This window comes from Gracilinanus agilis, chromosome 4 (assembly GCF_016433145.1).
Source record: "Gracilinanus agilis isolate LMUSP501 chromosome 4, AgileGrace, whole genome shotgun sequence".
Classification (NCBI taxonomy): Eukaryota; Metazoa; Chordata; class Mammalia; order Didelphimorphia; family Didelphidae; genus Gracilinanus; species Gracilinanus agilis.
The window spans coordinates 190,858,719-190,882,930 of NC_058133.1; the positions used below are offsets into that span (position 1 = coordinate 190,858,719).

General features: G+C 39.5%; 1 protein-coding gene across 1 annotated transcript; it reads left to right on the plus strand.

Annotated features, from left to right (window-relative positions):
* Nucleotides 1-3,605: 3,605 nt before the first annotated feature.
* LOC123247192 (keratin, type I cuticular Ha1) lies at nt 3,606-7,659 on the plus strand. The gene is made up of 8 exons (XM_044675993.1): nt 3,606-3,616; nt 4,194-4,545; nt 4,783-4,865; nt 5,166-5,322; nt 6,138-6,299; nt 6,400-6,525; nt 6,751-6,971; nt 7,506-7,659. The coding sequence occupies exons 2-8, from the start codon at nt 4,198-4,200 to the stop codon at nt 7,657-7,659; spliced, it is 1,251 nt and encodes a 416-aa protein (XP_044531928.1). The 5' UTR covers nt 3,606-3,616; nt 4,194-4,197.
* The last annotated feature ends 16,553 nt before the right edge of the window (nt 7,660-24,212 follow it).

Consider the following 24,212-nt stretch of genomic DNA (forward strand, 5'->3'; position numbering starts at 1 on the left):
GGGATGCTTTGGTGCCCCTCTTTAAAATGAATGTTTTCAAGACAAACAATCTCATATGCTTGTTTTGAAGGAACTCGGGAGCATTTCACTAAGGACTCGGTCATTTCTCACTCTTTAATTGTCTTGGGGGAGAAACACAGAGATAGCAATTCCATCATCATCACAGCTGGCCTTTGTAGTCTCAGGTGTCTTTCATCCAGAGTCCGCCAACAATCAGGGATAATGACACTGACCTGCATGGAGAGAAACCCTTTTAACTGAAGAGGATAGACAGCATTTCATGAGAATAACATCATGAGTGGTTGTTTGTCATGGAGATAGGCAAAATGCAAGGAAGGCCATTTTATACTATAAACCTGGCAGAAAGCTAAAACTGAAATAGGATTATCAATAAAATAAAACAAGTGTCTGGCAACCAGAGACTTATGTTAGCATCTTAATCGTTAACTTGGAAATAACACAGAATTACCAAAGTAGTCAGAAAAACCACTCTTTAATCAGGAATAGGGATAGGGTCAATATTTGGCCACCACACAGAGTCAAGCTCCTAAAAACTACACAAAGACAAAGTCTCCTGGACTCTGGGAACTATATCCCTGGGAGAAGACACCTTGCTCAATGTCTGCTCCGAAGAGGGACGGAGCCCAGGGGATCTCTTATACCCTCTGGAGAACTTAGTATGGCAAGCCTGCATAGACAAACTGCAGGCAGGCTGCAAGAAAATTGCAACCAGCCTCAGAGGTATCAGGGAATGGTCAACTATAATGATTTATAAAGGAAAGGGTCAAACTAAGAGCTGGGCTTCCTAAGAGAAGTTTAACATAATAAGAGAAGCCTCTAAAACAAACAAAGGCACTCAACGTTGGGACTAAGTCCACAGAACCCACCCACACTAGGGTCCCCCAATAGCTCAAGGTCTACGGTTCAACCCCAAACAGGTGTGCTTGGTACTGGGGTTTCTCAAAAGGGCAGGGGTAAAACTGAGGCAGCTAAATTTCCTGTAGATAGTGTCTAGTCAAGAAGTATTTTTCTGAAATGTTACTATTTGCTTAAAATTAGGATCCCTGAATCTCCAGATCCTCAAGACTTATAATTTCCAGTTTAACACATTTTATCTTCATTCATAGTTGTTTTTGTGATGACTCTCCCATTAGATTGGAAGCTTCTTTCTTTCTTTTTCTTTCTTCCTTGCTTCCCTAAAGGAGAGCTGTAGGGGTTTGGCAATTGGGGTTAAGTGACTTGGCCAGGATCATAGAAGTAGTAAGTGTCTGAGACCACATTTGAACCCAGGACTTCCTGTCTCTAGTTTCCCATTCTAGCTGCTTTCAAGGCTTGCCACTTTCTACATGAAGCCTTTGCTATTTTCCTCAGTTGACATGCCCTGCCTCTAATTCTTTATATTTATTGTTATTTGTTCTTTGTTTCTGTATATCTGTGTGCATATATTGCCCCAGGAAAGAATATGCTTCTTAAGTTTTATTCTTATATATAATATATATTAGTCTTACATATTATATGTAGTATTATATATAATATTTATATATATATAACATATGTATATAATATAATATATATTCTTATATATAAAGGAACTTCTTTACTTAGTTAGGTCTTTGTATTTCCAGGCCAGCTAAGTGGTATAATGTACAGAGCACTGCACTTGGAGTCAGGAAGACTCATCTTACTAGAAGGTGTTTCTGGGTAAGCCACATAACTCTATTTGCTTTAGTTTACCCTTTTGAAAAGTGAACTGGAGAAGGAAATGCCAAACTATTCCAGTATCTTTGCCAAATGGAGTCATGGAAAGTTGGACACAATCAAATAATAATAACTTCTATTTCCAGGGCCTTACAGATAGGACCTTCTTATTAAAGGCTTATTGAAAGAATTCTATTACTTCCTTCAGTTTTCTTTTCCCTAGTGAGATCTTTACATTCAAACAAGCTTATCATATAACCTAGATCTTCTTTTGACCTTTCCCCCCTCCTTTTTTGGTTTCTTTCCAGGACATTCTACTTACCTTGACTATCTCTATGTCTTACATTCTTCAAGTTGCCTCTCATCCCCTATTTCAAAATGCGTGTGTTACAACTGAATCAAAACTAGATTTAGAACGAGGAAACTGGGCTGGAATCTGAACTTTGATCCTTACTACATTGTGATGGAGGGCAAGTCAAGATGTCTCTGGATCTCAGTTTCCTCACCTTTAAAATGAGACATTGACCTTTATGACCTTGGAGCAATCAAAGAATCCTAAGAACCTAATATTTTCTAAGCACTGTGATAGCCAGATATTAAAACAAAAATGAAACGATCCCCAAATTCAAGCAACTTTGTGGTTGTTGTTCAGTTCTGTCTGATACTTTGTGACCTGTTTTTTTTTTTTTTTTTTTTTGCAAAAATATAGGAGTGACTTGCCATTTCTTACTCCAGTTTATATGAGAGATAAAGAAATTGAGACAAATAGGATTACGTGACTTGCCCAGGGTCACATAGCTTCTAAATCTCTCAGACCAGATTCAAACTCAGGAATATAAGTTTTTCTGATTACAGGCCTGGTGTATTCACTGGCATATTCACTAGCTTTTATTCTGCTAGTCATTTCTAGCCTTATCTCCGTGACTCTAAAACCCTATGAACTCAAATCTAAAGTTCTCAGAGATTTTTTTGGCCTCTAACTTACTAGCATCTGCTCACTTTTAAACTAATTTATTCCTCAATAAAAGTGACCTGCTGTACAAAAATATTTATAGCTGCTCTTTTTGTGGTAGCAAAGAATTGTCCATCAAATGGGAAACAGCTGAACCAATTGTGGTATATGATGATGATTGAATACTATTGCGCTACTGTAAGGATTGATGAACAGGATGATTTCAGAAAGAGCTGGAAAGACCGCCATGAACTGATGCAGAGTGAAATAAGCAGAACCATGAAAATATTGTACATGGTACCTGCAATACTGTGGAGTGATCAATTCTGATAGATTTAGCTATTGCTGGCAATACTGAGATCCAGGACAATTTTGAGGGACTTAGGGCAAAGAATGTTATCCATCTCTAGAGAACAAACCATTGGAGTCAGAATGCAGTTGAAAGTATAGGATTTTTCAATTGCTTATTTGGGTTTATGTTTTGGGGTTTTGGTTATATAATATTATTCACTTACAAAAATGAATACTATGGAAATATGTTTTGCATGATAATATATGTATAACCCAGATCAAATCATCTGCCAGCACTGGGAGGAGGAAGGGAAAGGAGGGAGGGAGATAAGTTTGATCATATAATTTAAGAAAATTTGTGTGGAAATTTGTTATTACGTACAATTGGTTAAAAAAAAGATACTCTATTCCTCAAATGCCAGTATCTTCAGAAGTTTACACCCGGGAACAGCTGGATGGCTCAGTGGATGGAGAGCCAGGCCTAGAGATGGGAGGTCCTCGGTTCAAATTTTGTCTTAGACACTTCCCAGCTGTATGACCCTGGATAAGTCACTTAACCCTCATTGCCTAGCCCTTACTGCTTTTCTGCCTTAGAACCATTACACAGTATTGATTCTAAGACAGAAGGTAAGGGTTTAAAAAAAAAGTTTATACAGGAAGCCTCACCTGTTCTAAATCCTTGCCAGAATACTATGGTCTTCCTTCTCATTCTCTTTAAATAATGAAGAATGATTCTCTTCCACATGCCTGTGAAACTGGTAGGCATTTGTTCAGTGCTCAAGCCTCTCAGGATCCTGGATCTAATGATAACTTTGAAGAACAATTGGGACAGAAATCTATTACTGCCACTTAATACAAATTTATTCCCCTTCCAAGCGACACAAATGGAATGCTACTTTGAGAGACCAACACCTACTTAATGAGGCAGGTATTTGGGTCTGGAGAATATTTTCTCTTTGAAGGCATACCACAAAACTCTTACTTCATGGGTGTACAGCACCGTAGAGGAGTCCTGACTTAGCAAGAAGCCCAAGTAAAGTCTTTTTATGAGGTGAGGGACTCTTCTGAGGAACGTAAAGAACAGACTGATGGGAAAGGCTTTTGAAAATCAGTGAAGAAGTAAAAAGAAAAAGGACACTAGCTATTCTGTCCACACCCACTGCTGGGGAACTATAAAGGTTCCTGGGTGGACAAAGGCTCCATAAGCCTAGTTGCCTTCACACCCAACCAGATAACCAACTACTTCCCTCACCACCATGCCTTACAACTGCTGCCTGCCCAACATTAGCTGCCGTACCAGCTGCTCCTCCAGGCCCTGCCTGCCTCCCAGCTGCCATGGCTGCACCCTCCCAGGGGCCTGCAACATCCCTGCCAATGTGGGCACCTGTGGATGGTTCTGTGAAGGCTCCTTCAATGGCAATGAGAAGGAGACCATGCAGTTCCTGAACGACCGCCTGGCCAACTACCTGGAGAAGGTGCGGCAGCTGGAGAGGGAAAATGCTGAGCTGGAGTGTAGGATCCGGGAGTGGTGCCAAGAGCAGGTCCCCTACGTGTGTCCAGACTACCAGTCCTACTTCAGGACCATTGAGGAGCTCCAGCAGAAGGTAAAAACAGATAATTTATAAATATTTATAAAATAAATTTATAAATAAATTAAGATAGTGGCATTTTATAAATCATAAATCTGTGTTTGAGAAGTTGTTTATTGATTTCATAATATGGAAGGAGTTGTGGCAATAAACATCCCTATTTCCTGGCCATTTTTAACCCAAAGTGTTTTTAATTAAGGTCGCATCTATATTTCTAAAATCTTACTCATTGCGTAACCTTTCATTCCAAAGATCCTGTGTACCAAGGCAGAGAATGCCAGGCTAGTGGTACAGATTGACAATGCCAAGCTGGCTGCTGATGACTTCAGGACCAAGTGAGTTGATTAGAAGGGGTCTTCCCTTTTTCACATTTAACCAGGAGACACAGATGCCTTAGATATCAGATGACAAATAAGGGATGCTTCTTCCTAGTATGAAGGGAAAGAACCTCTCCAAAGGTTGGGTTCTCACCTTCCAAACTAAATCCTTTAAAAAAGTTCTGATTCAAAATTACATTTTGATATATTGACTAATGAGGGATTTTGCTTCTCTGCCCTTTCTGCATAATTTGCATAAAAGGGGAAACACGAAACTCTTTTGTATTTTGTCTAAAACACTGTATCCTGTGTTCATAGGTATGAAACCGAGCTGTCTCTGCGCCAGTTAGTAGAATCTGACATCAATAGTTTACGTAAGATCCTAGATGAACTGACCTTGTGCAAGGCTGACCTAGAGGCCCAGGTGGAGTCTCTGAAGGAAGAGCTAATCTGTCTCAAGAGGAATCATGAGGAGGTAAGACTTATTATGTAGATCTTAACAAAGCTGGTTATACATCACAGCAAAGCGTGGTATTGGGAATAAGGAGGAGAGAAGGCTTACTTTTAAATAAGGTAAATGAATAAAATTAAGAGTCCCAAGGAACTTCCACATTTGGAGGCAGATAGTCATGCGATTATAATTTTCTGTTGGAGTTTGGAGCCAACCACTTTGTTGATGTTGGCAAACAAATTTCCATTCCCAAATCTGTTGCTAATGACTCTTCACAGAAGCTTCTTCAAGGTTACTGAGAAGGGTGGTAGAATAATGTCTTTTTAATCTTATGGGACATGCAAAGAACAGATTGGTAGGTTCTTTAACCCATCAACAAATTAAGAAATTTGATTAGCATTCAATCAGTCATTATTGGTTTATTAGGAATCTCTCATGTGCCAGGCACTCTGAAAGATGCTGAGGTTACAAAGAAAAATGGAAACTGTCCCTACTTTTAAGGAATTTATATTCTTTCAGAAGAGAAAGCATGCCTATGTAAAAAATATATACAAGATAGGCACAAATCAAGAGATGGATTGAATTTAGCAGCATTTAAAGAAAAGAAACAATAGCAGCTTTAGGAATATGCCACCATTTCAAGCATAAGGCCAATGTAAGGGTGATAGAGGTTCTGACAGAGACAGATGAAACATGACCTTCTCTTTGCATTTGCCTGGTTTTGAAAGTATTATTTCCTGTAAAATATACCAAATAGAAGGCAGTTTCTAAGAGTCATTTTTTTCAAAGAGACAAATCTTTTCTGAGCTTATTCCCCCTAACAATTTCTGTATCCACAGGAAGTCAACACCCTGCGCTGCCAGATTGGAGATAGGCTCAATGTGGAGGTGGATGCTGCCCCCACTGTGGACCTCAATAGGGTGCTGAATGAGACCAGGTGTCAGTATGAGACCCTGGTGGAGAACAACCGCAGGGATGTGGAGGAATGGTTCACCACTCAGGTAAGGGTTTTGGTCATGACAAACTTCAGAGCTTGAGGCTTCTTGGAGACTTGATGAGATCATGTTATCACTTCTTGGCTTTCTCCTTGGGATATTTCAGACAGAGGAGCTGAACAAGCAGGTGGTGTCCAGCTCAGAACAGTTACAGAACTGCCAGGCAGAGATCATCGAGCTGAGACGCACCGTCAATGCTCTGGAGATTGAGCTGCAGGCCCAACACAACCTGGTGGGTTTCCTTTGGTCTTGTCTTAAGTCTTTTGCCTTCATTCTAATTGGAAGGATTTAAAAGTGTGATGGAGAAGGGGAGAAAATCTGAATCCTTTCATAGTTATCACATATCCTTTTATATTTACCAAAGCTATTAACTTATGATGCTTGACATTTTCTTGGGATCTAGAAAACCCTAAAAATAATCTCCCCCTCTGCTATTTCTTTCTCTTCCTCATGGTAGAGAGATTCCCTGGAAAATACCCTGACAGAGACTGAGGCACGTTACAGTTCCCAGTTGTCCCAGGTACAATGTATGATCACCAATGTTGAAGACCAGCTGGCTGAGATCCGAGGTGACCTAGAGAGGCAAAACCAGGAATACCAAGTGCTTCTGGATGTTCGGGCCCGGCTAGAGTGTGAAATCTCCACATATCGGGGTTTGTTGGAGAGTGAAGATTGCAAGTAAGTATTAGCCAAGTATCACAGGTATGTCCATGGTTGTATACACACACAAACATATGCAAACATATTGTTCCACTGAACTGCAATGAAATCTCCAGGTTAAGAGAATGTTTTCCAGGTAGGAACCACTCCAACATAACTCAGTAGGATCAGTACAATATTCATTGGAGAATATAAAATGATCAGTGACTTTTAAGTCTCTGAAATTACCTAACTTGTGCTTTCCAATTCTAATGCTATGACTTTAGCTTGTCCCAATGAAGCTAAGAAAATAGACTTGACATGAGTAGAAATTTGGCAAAGTGCGCTATACTTTCCAAAGGAGAGACTTTTTCTGTATGTTTGGAGGTTGGGTTTTCCTACCATGCCTATAGGTTGGCTAGTAAGTAGTGACAACAAGTGGAGGAAAGGCTCCTGGTCAAGCTTCCATCTTTGTTTCTTATAAGACATGTGCTGAGGGCTTATATCGTCCTATCTGGTTTCTGGACTGATTCTTCCCACAGGAACTGACTTTTGATGATTTTGTCTTCTCAGGCTTCCCTGCAATCCCTGTGCTACAACCAACGCTTGCGGCAAACCCATTGGCCCCTGCCCAATCAGCAATCCTTGTGTCCCATGTGCCCCTTGTGTCCCCTGCACACCCTGTGTCCCTCGTTCACGCTGTGGCCCCTGCAACTTTGTGCGCTAAAAGAGGTGAAAAGAAGAAAGGGTTGAGTGCTTCTAACCAATTCAGAGCCCTGTTCATATCAGTGGGATTCTAGGAGACAGGGAGGAAACATTAGAAGTATTCACTTCCTTAAAGTAGACCTTTCAGTGCTACCTTTAAAGGTTCTGCCTTTCCAGAAATCTGGAAACTCAAGCATCATATTCTGCTCTTTTAAAAACTGGGTTTTGTTGCCTTTCCCACTGCCTCAGAATCTTTTTTAAATATGAGAGGCACTCCTCTGTAACTTGCTAATAAACTGACTTTCTTTTGGCAAAGCAAACATATTTTCTCATTACTATTCATTTGCGGCAATCTGCTCATCATCTCTATAAAAAGCCACTTGAAAAACGGGTCATTACAGGGTTCCACCCTCAGATGCCAAGACTGTGTTAGAGTTGAGTGGTTGTATTAGTCAATAGAGTGTAAAACTGACCATATGGCCAAAGGGGTATGATGCCTGAATGGTGATTCCTCTTGTCTGTGGCCTCCTTTTGACCAGTTTATCCAAGAGAAAAGTATAAGAGAAATACTTACCTTCTTTGTCCACTTAATGAGAATTTAAGAGATTGGAACTAGCTTAGAATGTAGAAGGTGAGATCACTGAATGTGAGAGCTGGCAGAAAGGGTGAAAATCCTCTAGTCCAGAGGTCTTTAACCACTTTTGTGTTGTGGATCCTCGTTGATGAAGTCTTTCTGAGAATAACATTTTTTAAAGGGATAAAATAGAATACATGCTATTACAAAGGAAACCAACTATAATGAAATATGATGAACAAACTACTTTAAACTAGTTCATGGACCTTAGGTTAATAACCCCTACTCTAGTCTAACTCTTTCATTGTTCATATGGCAAATTGAAGCCCAGAGAAATTAAAGTCCCTGGCCCAATGGCACACAGCTAGCTAGTTCCTGCATTTCCCTTCCTCTGTGCTTGGAAATAAGGTATCACAGATCCAGAGCTAGACAGGATCACTGAGACCATCTAGTCCAATGCCCCTCATGGTGATAACATTAATGACTGCTCCGAATCAGTTGGTGCTGGGAGCAACTGGCAGCATAGCCAGTCATATGATGTAGCAGACATTCAGATGTTTGTTCCTTCCCTCAGCTCATTGTGTTTGCCAGCTCAGAAGGGGCTGAGGGAGATAGGAGGTTCTGGAGGCAGTGTGACTCCAGGGAATGGAGAAAGGGGAAGATGAAGAATCTGAACTTTTTCTCATGTGTCTGTGCCCATTGGCTCTGGGGCTCTCCCCGTGTCATTCTGTCAGGTACCAAAGACAAGAACTGACATTATAGTTCTTTAGTTTGAATGATTCAAAATGTCATTTGAGTGAATAAAGAAAGAAAGGGTAGAGAAAAAGGGCGCTTGTGACCAAAGACAGGCAATCTTAACTCTTGAGATAATAATGGAAGCTGGGGAGGAGAGAAGAGAAGGGTCAGAGGGAAGAGAGAACAGAAGAAGAGAGAGAATAGAAGGGCAAAGAGGAGAAAGGGAGAGACAAGAAAGAAAGAGAACAGAAGGAGAAAGAGAGGAGAGAAAAAGGCAGACTAGAAAGAGGAGAGAGAATAGAAACAAAGAGAAGAGGAAATGAGAGATATGTAGAGATGGAATAGAGGGAGACGGGAAAGACAAAACAGAAAAGGGAGAGAAAATAAAAGGAAAGAGAAGAGGAAGAGAAGGAGAGAAGAAAAAAGGAAGGAGAAAATAGTAAGAAAGAGGCAAAGACAGAATGAAAGGGGGAGAGAATAGAAGAGAAGAGAAGAGGAATTGGGAGATAGGAGAGAGAACAGAGGAAAAGGGACAGAGGGAGGGGAAAATGGAAAGAGAGAAGAGAGAACATAGGCAAGGAGAGCAGAATAGGACAAAAAAGAGAGGAGGAGAATAATAAGGGAGATAACAAAAGCAGGGAGAGAGAAAAGGGGTCTGACAGAGAAAATCAAAAGAGAGGGAAGAAATTGAGGGAAGAGGCAAGAAAAAATGGAAGTGAAAGAGAAAAGAGAGACAAAGAAGAAGAAAAAAGAGCAAGCAGTGGGTAGAAGAGAGAAGAGAAATCCAGAAGAAATGGGTGGATAGGAATATGGAGAACAATTTGAGATGTAGAGGGTGACAACAAAAGGGGAAAAGGAAGAGCTCAGGTTTTCTGGGGGCAGTTAGCTGCCCCCAACACATATGCTTTCAAATATTCATCTAGTATTTTCTTTAGTGCCTTCCGCAGAGTAGGCACTTTATCCTTGCTTGTGGAATAGAAAAGAACTGAAAGGGGATATTTAGCAGGACTGTCCTTTGATCTTCTGGTTCACTGTTTCTCACCATTCCTCACCTCTCTCACCTCTTTACAACCTTTTCCGAGCCATGAGCAAAGCTACCTGTTTTGAGACCAGGAGTCCATTGTGTGAATGGCCCTGAAGTAGGAATGGAGAAAAAATGAGTAATGATGGGCTTGGTGCAGTCACTTGCCATGCCCCATGCTGGGGAGTGGAGGGCATGGGAGATGGGCATCAACTTTACCCATTAATGGGAGGGAAGGGGCCTGAATGCCTCAGAGAGAGGACTTAATGCCTGGCACTCCCCAACCCCAAGATCTACTCCTTCTAACTCAGGATACCTAACCAATCCTCACAATTTATCTGTAGTAAGCACTGTTGTAAATGGTAGGACAAATGGAACATAGCTGGTAATGAGAACCTAGATGATGTCTTTTTGCCATCACATGCCCCTTTCTCTTTTCCTTGTTACTTCTTTTGTTTCTTGCTCCCACACAGGAGCATAAAATCTTAGAAATGAGACTTGGAAGGAAACTTAGAGATCATTGAGTCTCATGCAAGCTGGTTAGATCAGGAGACAGCACAGTGAAGTTGTTAGGTCAATTAGCATTTATTAAGCTCCTACTATGTTTCAGGCCCTGTGCTAAACACTAGATAAGTCTTTGAAAATAAGAGGTCCTTGGTTAAATTCCACCTCAGCTTCTTTCCACCTATGTGAGTTTGGGTAAGCCTCTTAACTTTTCTAGGACTCAGTTCCTGGCCTGAAAAATGAAGAAGCAGCCTAGATGACCGTTAAGGACTCTTGTAGCTTTAAATCTATGATCCTATGATCCTTTAACTAGAGAAGAAAGGAGATGGAGATAGAGACAGCTGAAATGATTGGTGAATATCCATAAGTGCAGCCCTTAATTCCAATAGAATATTTAGTCTTTGTGTACAGCATTTTCTGGGCTATCACTCCTTCAACTAAAACATTTAAAGGCAGCTATGTCAGCTTACAGGGATTTTGAACTTTTTTGTTTTGTGAACCTTTTGGTAGTCTGGCAAAGTCAATGAACCCCTTCTCAGAATGATGGTTTTTAAATGCATAAAATATATGGGATTGTAAAGGAAACCAATTATATTAAAATATATTAAATCTTGGGGGCAGCTGGGTAGCTCAGTGGGGGGGGGCAGCTGGGTAGCTCAGTGGATTGAGAGTCAGGCCTAGAGACGGGAGGTCCTAGGTTCAAATCTGACCTCAGACACTTCCCAGCTGTGTGACCCTGGGCAAGTCACTTGACCCCCATTGCCTACCCTTACCAATCTTCCACCTATAAGTCAATACACAGAAATTAAGGGTTTAAAATTAAAAAAAATATATATTAAATCTCTCTACTAATAAACTAAAATATAGCTATCCAATGTATATTTAAAACTCTTACCTTCTGTCTTAGAATCAATACTAAGTATCTGCTATAAGGTAAAAGAGAAGCAAGGGTAAGACAATGGGGGTTAAGTGACTTGCCCAGGGTCATGCAGCTAGGAAGTGTCTAAGGCCAGATTTGAATCCAAGATTTCCTGTCTCCAGATCTGGGCTCTCAATTCACTGAGCCACCCAGCTGCCCTCCCCCCAATATTTTTAAAAAAAATCAAGTTCATGAACCTCAGATAAAGGACCCCTGCTATAGACTGATGAATCCAGAAACCTTTATCTATCACTATGTAAAATCCCCTAGAACTTGAAAATTGTGTGCTATTTAGAATTAGTGGTATGCCTCGAACTGACTTTGTTGTCTGTAATTCTGCTACACCTGGGTGTGTAACTATACTTTTATGAATCAGGCTAGATTAGGGACTCGGGAGGGTGGTGAGGCAGGAGCACACATATCTTCCTGTACCCTTTATATGGGTTAGTACATCACTGTGGCTTGTAAATAGTATAATAAACTCTGTGGTTAGACATCTATGTTCCTTGGAATTTCAGACATGACCAGAATATAATCAATCCCATCACTCTATGGAATTAGGAAATAGATCCAAAGAAGTCAAAGTAAAAAACAAAACAAAACAAAACAAAACAAGTTAGTTGAGCGGGGAAGATACTACCAGGGGTGGGAGATCAGGACCAGGAAAAAAACTGTGTAGATGATGGTGTATCCTTCATCTTAAAGGAAGAGGGAGATTCTGGGAGGCAGAGTCAAGAAGGTAGTACACTGCACAGAGGGGAGAGATGAAGTGCTGTGTGTGAGGGACATCACAAATTGTGAGTGTGAATGAGTCAGGAAACATTTATTAAGCAAATAATGTGTCCTAGGCACTGGGATCAGTGTTAGGGATATGAAAAAGCTGCTTTCAAGGAGCTTACAATCTAATAGAAGAAGACAAATACGCAGAAAGAAGCTGAAAGGCAGGCAGAGTAGGGAGGTATCTAGCATGGGAACATGATAGTCTTCAATCCAAAGGAGTGCAGGTAGGTGAGAAACAAAAAAATGGTTGACCTAGAACATATCACTAAATGGAGACTTTGCGACATCTTTCTGCTTGACCCTCCAGCCCTCCTATCAGAGGGACAGAGGATATTAAGGGAACTGATGAGTTGTACGTACCAATGACACTTTTTCTTTTAAAATTTTTTGACCTTCATTTTAAGATTTTGAGTTTTAAATTTTTTCCCTCCCTTTAGCCCTTCCACCACCCATTGAGAAGGCAAGCAATATGATCACATCATACACACGAAGTCATGCAAAACATTTTCTCTTAGCCAGTACCAAGGCCAATTTGCAAGATGTAAGGGCTCACACTAAAAATTTAATAAGTAGTTCTAAAAAGCTGGTTGTAGTTGGCTTTAGGATACCTTTGGCTGGACCAGTTCACTCCTACAATAGTAAAGATGAAGTAGTATGTATGGAGAACATAAAGTAGGCCAGTTTTTCTAGGCCACTTTGTGCATGGAGGGAATTGGACATAGTAAATCTAAAGACAGGTTGGGCCAGCTTACAAAGGCCTTGAAATATGACCTGGAAAAGTTTATCTTTAATCCTAGGGGAAACAGGTATTCTTTGTAGCTTCTCGAGGAGAGTGACACAGTAAGATAAGGCAGAGATAGAGAGAAGAGAGAATTTCAGGCTTGGGGGATCAAAAGGGAATATGTCTAGAGTCAGGAGGTAAAGAGTCCTGTTCAAGGAATAACAAAGAGGCCAGTGTCACTGGATTGTAGGGTATGTGGAAGGATATAAAAAGACTGGAGAGGTAGAAGGCAGCTAGGTGGCTCAGTGAATTGAGAGTCTGGCCCGGAGATGAGAGGTCCTAGGTTCACATCTGGCCTCAGACACTTCCCAGCTGTGTGACCCTGGGCAAGTCACTTAATCCCCATTAACCCTTACGACTCTTCTGCCTTAGAACCTATACACAGTATTGGAAGGTAAGGGTTTTAAAAAAAAGATTGGAGAGGTAGGAAGAAGTTATGAAAGCTTTAAAAATCTAAAAGACATTTTATATTTGATTCTGGAGGAAATAGGGAGCTATTGTATTTTACTGAATAGCCAGGTAACATGACCAAACATGTGCTGTAGAAAGACTACCTTTGGCAACTGAGTGGAGGATGTATTGGAGTGGGGAGACACTTGTGGCAGGGAAGCCCACCCGGAAGGCTATTGCCATAGTCCAGGTGTGAGATAAGGGCCTGCACTGGGATAGAAGCAGTTTCAGAGGAGATGTGGAGGCTTGTAGGAGTGATGTTATGAAGGCAGAAATGACAGGAATTAGAAACTGATTGGATATGACACCCATTTAGGTGACTGGGATCATAGAAGTACCCTCAAAAGTAATCAAGGACCCTAACCTATTTCACCTCCAAACTAGGATCTCTTCAAGGGCAAAGACTGTGTTTCTCCCATCAAATTACAAACTCTCTGAGGGCATGGACAGTGGTGACCAGGACTGGATTTCTCCTTGAACAGACACAGTTTTCCCCCCAAAAGTTTGGTATTTTTCTGAGTATAGGATCTGTGTTTTCATAATCATACTGGGAAAGTGTTAAGGAAAAAGACTATATTTCCCCCATTACTCTGGGAGCTCTTCAAGGGCAAGGCCTGAGTTTTCTCTATTGCCTTGGAACTTCACAGAAGATTACAACATTACATTTTAGAAAGGGCATCCATCATACTGGAATCTTCCTGAGGTCAAGGACTTTCATTCCTTCATTCCTTTGTTCATTTGTTCTTTTGTTTGGTCATTTGTTCATTCCTTCTTTCCTTTTTTCTATATAAGGTATTGTGAAAATTCTCTTCATGTCTAGTTTAGTGTGCAGCCTACAGAGGACAACTTACAGTGAGAAAATGAGGGGATATGTCTGATTTAAAGGGCAGGTGGCATGGCAACCTGGTGATAAACCTAGGGAGATAGTCTTAGGGCCATAAGAATTCTTAGTGAAGACTATGAATCTCAAGTGCACTGTGTTTTAGGACCATGGTGAAAGGATGTCCCGAGATCTAGATCACCTCTCCTCTTCTCTCTCACCTCTCTCATTTTTCCTTCCCAGCAGGTATGATTTATGGTGCCCCTGACGGTCTATCTGACCATTTACCTCATTACAGAGTAACGAAATAGAGGAGACTGAGCCAGAGACCTGGGCTGACACAGAATGCTCTTCCTGGGGTTCTGGCTGACTTCCTGATGCTGAACTTCTTTTGCTGTGATTGAGAGTTTTTGGCAAGGACAGGGAGGCAGAACACCCTGCTCATGCCACTCACTGCTGGTATAAGTAAGAAGCCAGGGTGACTGCTGCTCTATATTTCTACTCTGGAAGCAGCTCTATTAGCACTCTAAGGGAAGCATCATGAACAGAAGACAAAGTTCATCCTTCTCCTTTCAAACCGGCAGCAGTGGGGGAAGAGGAAGCCTGAGAGGTTCTGGAAGGGGGAGCTGGCATATGCGGGCCTCTTCTAGACAATTTGGATCTGGTGGAATGGGAGGAAGAAGAAGATTCTCTTCAGGCAGCATTTATGGCAGGAGTGGTGGCAGCAGTGGGGGATCCTGTGACCTGTGGAGTGTAGGGGGCTTTGGGGGTGGCTAAGGCATTGGTATTATGGGAGGATTCCAGCTTTGGAAGTCACTCGAACAGTGGCTATAATATTTTCAGGGGTTATGATGATTTTGGCGGCGGTTCTGGTTGTTTTTTTTTTAGCTATGGCTCTTATGGGGCTTTTGGAGGTAGCATGGGGAGCATGGGAGGTGGTGATAGTATCTTCTGTAATGGAGATGAGAAGGTTACTATGTAAAACCTCAATGCTAGATTGCCTTCCTACATAGAGTATTTTCCTTGGAGGATAGCAAGGATGACTTGGAGGGAAAGATTCAGAATTGATATGACATGACATCCATGGTCCCCAAACAGTAAAGACTAATTTCTATTATCAGCTCATTGATGATCTCAAGGACCAGGTAGGTGAGAGTTGATGTTCCCTCTACTTCCCTGCACTCCCGTATCTTCCTTTGAGGTAAGAAGGAGGCATTATTAGTTCTCTGGAAAGTTAGTCACTAGAAGGACAAAGGGCAGAGTAAGCATTATGTTTCTTGAAAGTGTAGCAAAAAAGGCAAAATTTTTCAGGAAGCTTCATGGTTAATCAACAAGTGTTCACTCAGGAGGGAAAGGCAGTGGATATCTAGGAATTTTAATGTAACTAACAAACAAATGAATAAATTAATAAAAATCAAATTATGAAGCTGAGATCAGGATACAGCAAGGTAGAAGACTATTCCACTTCATAAGCTGTGGGCGTTCATGGATCTGGAATGCTTGCTGTAAGACACAAGACCTAGGAAAGGGGAAAGCATAACAAAATGACTATGTAGTTTTTTTGTACTCATTTTCATATTATTAAAACCTGTGATCACACACATACAAAAATAAAAAACAAGAACAAAAAACTCTCAAATCCCCCCAAATAAGAATTTACTCAGAGTTAACTATATGTTACACTCTTTTAGGTACTACAGATACAAAGTCAAGAAGAAAACTGTCACTGCCCTCCAGGAACTTACAGTCTATTGGAGGAGATACCTATATAAATATATTGCAAAGTTAAAAAGGAAATTTTGGGGATGATGGAGACTAGTCCAGGAACTCAAAACATCAGGAGGAGTTTCATGTCAAGGATGATGCTTGAATGGCATTTTTGAAGGAAATAAAGAGGTAGAGTGAGGGAGTGAGTGCAACATGGGAAAGATCAAACGCCAAGTGCAGAAACAGAAAGAGGATTATCACATGTCTCTGGGCATCAGTTTCTTCATCTATAAGACACGGGGGTTGGACTAGTTAGATTCTCAAGTCCCTTCCAGCTCTAGCTCTATGCATTCAAGTTCCATGACTGACTTTTCATACCTGGCCCATAAGTGAAGAGTGGGAGATTGGACGCCATGGCTTGGACGGTGATAATTTTTACCATTGCCAGGAAGCTGATTTGTCCTAAAAATTGAATTTTATCAGAAACAAACCAGAGTTTGTCCTTTCATTCCTATTGCCTAACCACCATGTAACAGAATAGAGAAACCCAGTCTGAAGAATTTAGTGAATTTATAGATGTGATTCCAATGGAGGCTTCAATCCAAACCAAACTTAGAGTATATACCTGAGACTGGGTAGGAAAGTATTCCAGACATATTTCTTGCTATTCCATTCTTGTTTGTAACCTCCTGGTAAGGAACATTTCCTAATCAACTCTTTCCTATAAGCCTTTTTTGATTTCAAAGGTTTCTTTCTCTCCTTTGTTGGGTCAGCAGATACAGACCCATGCAGTGTCTCCCTTAATATTGGAAAGCAACGATGGAGCAATTGTAGAAAAGAGGCATTGATTACTGAGTTCTTCCCATGAAAGTAAGTAAAGGGATTGGACCAGTTGTTAAGGGTCTTCCCTTCTTCTCTTCTCCCTTTATATCTTGTTACTGGGAGGGAAACAAGACCCAATAGATCTGTAGGCCAGGAGTCAAGAGAGGCCAACAGCCCAGGTTCTTTCTTCTCCCAAATTTGGAACACAAATAGAGAGAGGGGAAAGGGAGAGAGAGAAAAGACAGAAACAGATAGAGATAGACTTTACAATAGACTCAAAGCAGTTCCACATATTACTTATTTGGGTCCATTCTCATCTACTACACAAAGGAGAACAGCCTAGAGCTGCTGATGGTTACAAGACTTTGGGCACTAAGACAAAGCCTTAGACCAAAGACCATTAGCTGTGATTGTTTATGTTAGCTGATTCCAGACTTAAGGACTAAAGTCAGGCTACAGGTCTAGCCTTTCCCAAAAAATAACATCTTTTTCAAATTCTAATGGAAAAATATAGGCGAAGTCTTGAGTGATGGGAAGCCATAATAGACTTTTTTCTTTTTGTTCTTCTTTTAGTTAAAGGGCTTTTAAAAATTCATTCAACAACTCTAAGTACTTATCATGAGCAAAGAATTATGCTAGACTTTCCTAGGGTTACCAAAACAAAAGTGAACCATATTCTCTGAAAGTCTTCATTCTAAAGATCTCTCTATCTCTCTATTTATCTCTCTAATTGATATATAATATATATACATTTATACCTATTTTATATCTATATATAATAGTTTTATTCAATTTCTCAGACTATGATATGTGGAGACTCCTGGGATGCTGATTTCTAAAAATCCCATGCCTGGTTAAGAAGAGTTAAGTAAGCAGGATTTATTAAGCTCCTACTATGTGTCAGACATTCTCTAAACACTGGGGTACCCCTTCTTCACCCCACAAAGAGAGGAGAAGAACAGTAACTGTTCTATGGTCTTCATAGCCCATGGAGTGAGCTATTAAAGGTAATTCTTTCTAGGCTACCCATTGTCTTCTGGCCCCTTGTTCAGTTCTCAGGAGTGGAGAAATACCAGAGACCATCCCAATTTGCACAATACATCTTTTTGCTTCTTTCTTTCTTCTGATTTCCTTCTTAGACATGTCCCTCTGTCTTCTATAAGTGCTCTTCTCCAATTTTGAGGAGGAAAAATAAAAACTAAAACTAAAAAAAAAAAAAAAGAATTGTGCTAGACATCATGGATACAATGGCAAAAACCCTAAAATTCTCCTAAATGAGGAATTTATATTCGACTAAACATGATATTTAGAAATATATAAACATAGCAAAATTTGTGGAGGGAAAGAGTACTAACTACCAGGGGGATCAGGTTTGGAAAAGCTTCCAATCAAAGGAAGCACCTGGTTAATCCTTGAAGAAAGATAAGGATTGTGAGATATCCAGGAATGGATTGAGTGAATTCCAGGCATGTGGGAATAGACACTGCAAAGGCATGGAGGGTGAGACGAAATATTGAACTTGGGCAATAGAAAAATTTTAAAAGATATCTGAAATGGAGATAATTTAAGTTGGCATGAATATAATGTGATATCTAAACAATATATCCTCTATCTTGCAATTTAAAAATGGATTTTTTTTTATTTTTTATTTTTCATTTATTCATAAAAAAATCCCTTACCTTCCATCTTAGAATCAACACCGTATATTGGTTCCAAGGCAGAAGAGCAGTAAGGGCTAGGCAATGGGGGTTAAGTGACTTGCTCAGGGTCACACAGCTGGGAAGTTTCTGATATAAAATTTGCACCCAGGACCTCATGCCTCTAGGCCTGACTTTCTATTTAGTAAGTTGACCCAATGTCTTTTATTTTATTTTTAATTTTTTTTAAACCCTTACCTTCCATCTTAAAAGCAATACTGTGTATTGGCTCTAAGGCAGAAGAGTGGTAAGGGCTAGGCAATGGGGGTTAAGTGACTTGCTCAGGGTCACACAGCTGGGAAGTGTCTAAGGCCACATCTGAACATAGGACCTCCCGCCTCTAGGCCTGGCTCTCAATCAATTGAGCCACCCAGCAGCCCCCAATGTCTTTTGTTTTTAAAGCACACTCATTTCTGGCTATACCCCTTCCCTCAACCTAATAATCTTTCCTTTGTAACAAAAATTAAAAACAAAAGGAAGAAAAAAGAAAGACCAGTAAAAACAACCAACATAGCAGTTGTGTCTGAAATTATATGCAACATTTCATAAACATAATCTCTTCTGAAATTAAGGGAAGACGATTCATTTCCTCAATCCATCACTGGGGCCAAGCTGGATTATTATATTTTTATAGCATTCAATTTTGTTTTATTACCTTTTTCTGTTTACATTGTTGTAGTAATTGTCTGTGTTTTCTTCCTGGTTCTGCTCGCTTCGTTTTTCATCAATTCATTTAAGTCTTCTCATGTTTTCTGAATTCTTCATTTTTGTCTTTTCCTATGGTTTGATGATATTTTTTTGCATTCATTTATTACAATTTGTTTAGCCATTCTCCTGTTGATGGACATCTCCATTGTTTCAGTTTTTTGCTACCACAAAAAATGGTAGTGCCTACACATGTGCTGCTAAAAGAATGTGAAGAAAAATCACACAACTATTCTGACTGGATCCATTACAAATTTATGTTACATAGCCTCAACTGGGACTTCATTGCTTTTAGGAAATGTTATTATACCTCCCTAATCCAATCATTATCCTACTCTTCACAGAGGAGCTTCCAAATATTTTCATCCCTCCTCAAACTTCCTACTTTCCCCACTATCTCAGTGGAGAATTTTGCCTCATATTTTATAGAAAAAATTGTGGCCATTTTTCATGAACTTCCTTTTCTTTCCTTTTCTCCATCTCCTATCACTCAGATACTTTTTTCCACTCTCTCCTCCTTCACCCCTTTTTTAAATGTTGAAGTCTTTTTATTCCTTTATAAGGTTAACTCTTGTACTTGTTCAAGTAATCTCATTCCCATTCTGATGTCTCCAACAGATTGTTTCCTCTGTCATTCCATCTCTTTCTCTTATTTTCAATATCTTTCTCTCTACTGGTTCCTTGATTCCTGCTTGCAAAAATGCCCAAGTCTCCCTGATTCTGAAGACAAATAAACAAACAGACAAACAAACAACTCTTACTTGATCTTCCTGTCCCTGTGAAATACTATTCTATTTCTCTTCTGCCTCAAAACTCCTCAAAAGGATCTTAGTACTTCAGCTTTCTCTCCTCTACCTCTCTTTTTAATCCCTTACAGTCTAGCTGCCAACCATATCATTACACTGAAACTGTTTTTTCCCAGAGTTTCTAATAATCTCTTAGTTGTCAAATCCAATGGCATTTTCTCAATTCTCACTCGCCTTGACATCTCTGCAGTCTTTGACACTACTGATCACTCTCTCCTTGATATTTTCTTTTCTCTAGGTTTTCAGAATACCACTGTCTTATAGTTTTCCTATCTCTCTGACCATTCCTTCTCTGACTTCTTTGCTAAATCTTTTTCTAGATTACACTCTAACTGTAAATTTTCATAAGTGTTATGTCCTTAGCTCTGTTCTCTTCTCCCTCTATACTACTTTACTTGGTGATCTTATTATCTTCCATGAAATTGATTACCATCTTTATGTTGATGATTTTCAAATATTTCTTTTCTTCCTCAATTTTTCTGTTGACCTCCTATTTCGTATTTCTAATTGCCTTTCAGGAATCTTGAGCTGGATGTCCAGTAGACATCTTAAACTCAATATATCCAGAACTGAATTTCATTATCTTTCCCCCAAACTGTCTCCATCTTGTACTTTCATCATCACTGCAGAGGGCAATAGCATTTCCTTTTTCTTTTGGTAATGTCTTATTTTCACCCATTCACATGTAAACACAATTTTTTGTGGACTTTTATTTTTAAAACATATTACTTTATGGATACACCCCTTCTTCCAAACTAGTAATCCTTCCTTTGCAACAAAAATTCCAAAAAATAGAAAGAAAAAATAAAAGACCAGCAGAACCAACCAACACATCAGCCATGTCTGACATTATATGCAGTATCCCATAAACACACTTTTCAACTCTCCTCTTCCTCCTCCTTCTTGTTCCACATTTTCTCACTCCTTTCTGCCCCTTCCCTCCTCCTGAGATGGTAAGAAATTTGTTATTAGTTATACATGTGTTATCATATAAAATCTATTTCTATGTCCATCATGTTGTGGAAGAAGACATAATTTAAAAAACCATGAAAATTAAGTGAAGAGTGATCTGTTTCAGTCTGCACTCAAACTTGATCAGTTCTTTCTCTGGAGAGGGATAGCATTTTTTTTTTCATCATAAGCCCTTCAGGATTATCCTGGATTAGGCAATATCATTTTCTCAGTCTCTCAGGCTCACAATCTAGAAATTATCTTGGACTAATCACTATCTTTCTTTCTCTCACTCCATCATATCCAAGCTGTTGCCAAGGTCTGTTGATTTCACTTTTGCAATATCTCTCATAAATGTTCTTCTGACACTATCATCACTATAGTGTAGGTCTTAGAGCAATTGTTCACTTCATTTTTCATAGTTTGCAGGTCTTCTTTTGTTATCTCTTTTAACCACTTAGATGCAATAGTTGACAGCATACGTCTCTGAGAATGCCTTTTGCTGTTATATATCTGTGTTGATTCTCTATATAGCTCTAATATTAGAGCTATCTGATATATTTCCACTTCCTCCCCATTTGTAGTTTCCTTTTTAACCTTGTTGCTTTGGCTTTATTAATCTCCAAACCTTTCAATTGACTGTACTTGAAAATTTCTATTTTTATTTATTATCTTCTCTATTTCATTTTCCATTAAGAATTCTCTACTTAGCCATAGTTGTTATCTACGTAAACTCCTCCTCCTCCTTTTCCTTTTTCTTTTCCTTCTCTTTCTTTTTCTTCTCTCCCTCCTTCTCCTCCTCTTCCTCTTCTACCTCTTCCTTCTTTTCAATAAATATATATTAGCAACCTATTGTAGGGAAGACAGAGTGGCTAGTGAATTGCCAGCCAACCTTGGGAATCAGAAAAACCTAGATTCAAGCTCTGTCTCTGGACACACACTGGTTTATGAGTAGGGGCAAGTTAGTTAACCTTTCAGTATCTGGCATAACTCTAAATTAGAGCTAAGTTGTTGATCTTCATTAGCGGAGGAAGTTTCCACAGCAATGAAATCATATGTCAGAACAGGAGAAAAAACTGAAGAAAGCCAGAAGACCAGGTTAGGTTACATCCTTTCATCTTGACACTGACTTGTGCCCATAAAAGCACACATTCTTGAAATGCCAGAGTAATATAATTATTTAATTGGGAATAGAATCCTTGGTTTCAGCTGCCTTTTCAGACATGAGGCATTTATAATGCATCCTGGGCCTTCCTCTCAAGGGAAGTTCCAAAGGGTGTTACAGTCTAGTATTCTCCTATGACAAGGACCCCCTAATTATTCCCATTATTTATTCCTCACTACAAGCCCATGAGCCTGGTTGCCTTTATTATCCCCAATTTTCTCTGCCCAGAAAACTCAGAGAATAGCCTGCCCATGACTATAGTCAGAGTTTGGATCAGAGCTCACAAGAATCAATTTGTTCATTTTTTCAAATTCATTTCTTGAATATTGCCTTCCTATAATATTGAGTTGTCAAAAGGATTAAAAAAACTCAGTGGAAAAATCACTTTTAGGATCTGGATGATTGTCTTACCCAGTAGTGCTCACCTTGTTAACCAGAGAAGACCAAAATACAAATCCAAATCTTTCCACTGTTTGTGACAATCAGAAGTGAATCATGTCATTGATAAAGAAGTGGATATTCTGAGACATGAAATGATTTGCTAAAGGTCACAGAGGTAATAAGGAGCAGAGCATAGATTAAAAACCAAACACTCTTTACTCTTTCCATTTTACCTCTAATTCCTTCAACTTTCATAAAGTATTTTCTATGAGCCATGTCAGGAACTGGGGCTACCCAAGGCAAAGTCAAAAATTCCTGATTCAAGCAACTTACAAAGAACTATTAGAGATTATATCAAGCAAAGCAAAAAGTTCTAAAGTCACCAGATATTTGGACTGAAATCTTGGAATAAAGACAGAAATTGTCTAATTAGATCCAAATTTTGTGATAGGGTAGGAAGGGAGAAAACTTATCTCTATAGTAGCTTTCCTTTGAGTTAGAAACCCTGGGTTGATTCCCATCTCCACTTCCTGTGTAGCCTTGTTTAAATAACCTCTTTTGCCCTCAGTTTCTCCATCTGTAAGATGAAAGGCACTCTGTTAGATGCCTTCTAACTCAAACTTCATATTATCCTATGAACCTCCTCTAGCATTTATTTCACACCCAGTTTGTGCATAACATTCAGAACTATTAAATGTTTGAGTTTTCTTGAAAAATAGGAAAATTGGAAGCCACTTTGACACATTTACATTTATTCCAAATATGAGCTTATTTTAGTAGGTAAGCTGATTAAGAGGAAAGCAAATGCACACAGCTGTTTCATATTTTATACATCTGAACATATTTAAAGTCTGTAGTTTCATCAACAGGAGGCAATTCTTAGATAAGGAGTATCTTTCTTTCTTTCTTTCTTTCTTTCTTTCTTTCTTTCTTTCTTTCTTTCTTTCTTTCTTTCTTTCTTTCTTTCTTTCTTTCTTTCTTTCTTTCTTTCTTTCTTTCTTTCTTTCTTTCTTTCTTTCTTTCTTTCTATTTGTATCCCCAGTGCTTAGCATAACACCTAATACATAGGCCCACAAGGATTTTAAGTTCAATTGAGTAACTCCAGTTTCTATCTGAATTTGACAACATCAGTGTAGAGTGCTCAGCTTAGTGTCAGAAAGCCCTAGAGTTCAAATTCTATCTCTGACATTTATCAGCTGTGTGATCCTGGAAAACTTGTTTCATTTAGACAACTCACTAGGATTTATCAACTGTCAATGGGTTATACATATATCATTGTTCAAAACCTATTTACATATTATTCATATTTGCAATAAAGTGATCTTTTAATGCCAAAACTCTAATCATATCCCCATTGAACCATGCGATCAATCTTAAGTCTTTCTTCTGCTGTGTTTCTACTCCCACAGGTTTTTAGGAGACAACTTTTGAAAGGTGCTAAGATTAACTTAAAGAGAACTTGATAATGAATTCTGAATTAAGCTGTTTGGTCCTGCAGTGATGGTCTGACTTCAGACTTGTACAGTCTTTTCAGCTTATTTAAGATCTGCTGGTATGCCACTGAGAACCCAGAGTTGATTCCAGGTTACATGTGGGAGGAAGATTCTAGAGCTGTAATGGTGAAACTATGGCACATGTGCCAGGAAGGGCATGCAGAGATCTCTCTGTGGGCATGTTCCCATTACCCTCCAGAGTTTGTTACTAGAAAGGCAGAGGGTCTCAGGTGATCTGCTCCCTTTCTCCTCTCTACTGGTCCG

Excerpts from the sequence above, each read along its gene's own strand:
- LOC123247192 (XM_044675993.1), top strand. The coding sequence starts at position 4,198 with ATGCCTTACAACTGCTGCCTGCCCAACATTAGCTGCCGTACCAGCTGC. Across the intron at positions 5,323-6,137 it reads TCAAGAGGAATCATGAGGAG|GAAGTCAACACCCTGCGCTG; the intron begins GTAAGACTTATT and ends CTGTATCCACAG. Across the intron at positions 6,300-6,399 it reads AGGAATGGTTCACCACTCAG|ACAGAGGAGCTGAACAAGCA; the intron begins GTAAGGGTTTTG and ends GGGATATTTCAG.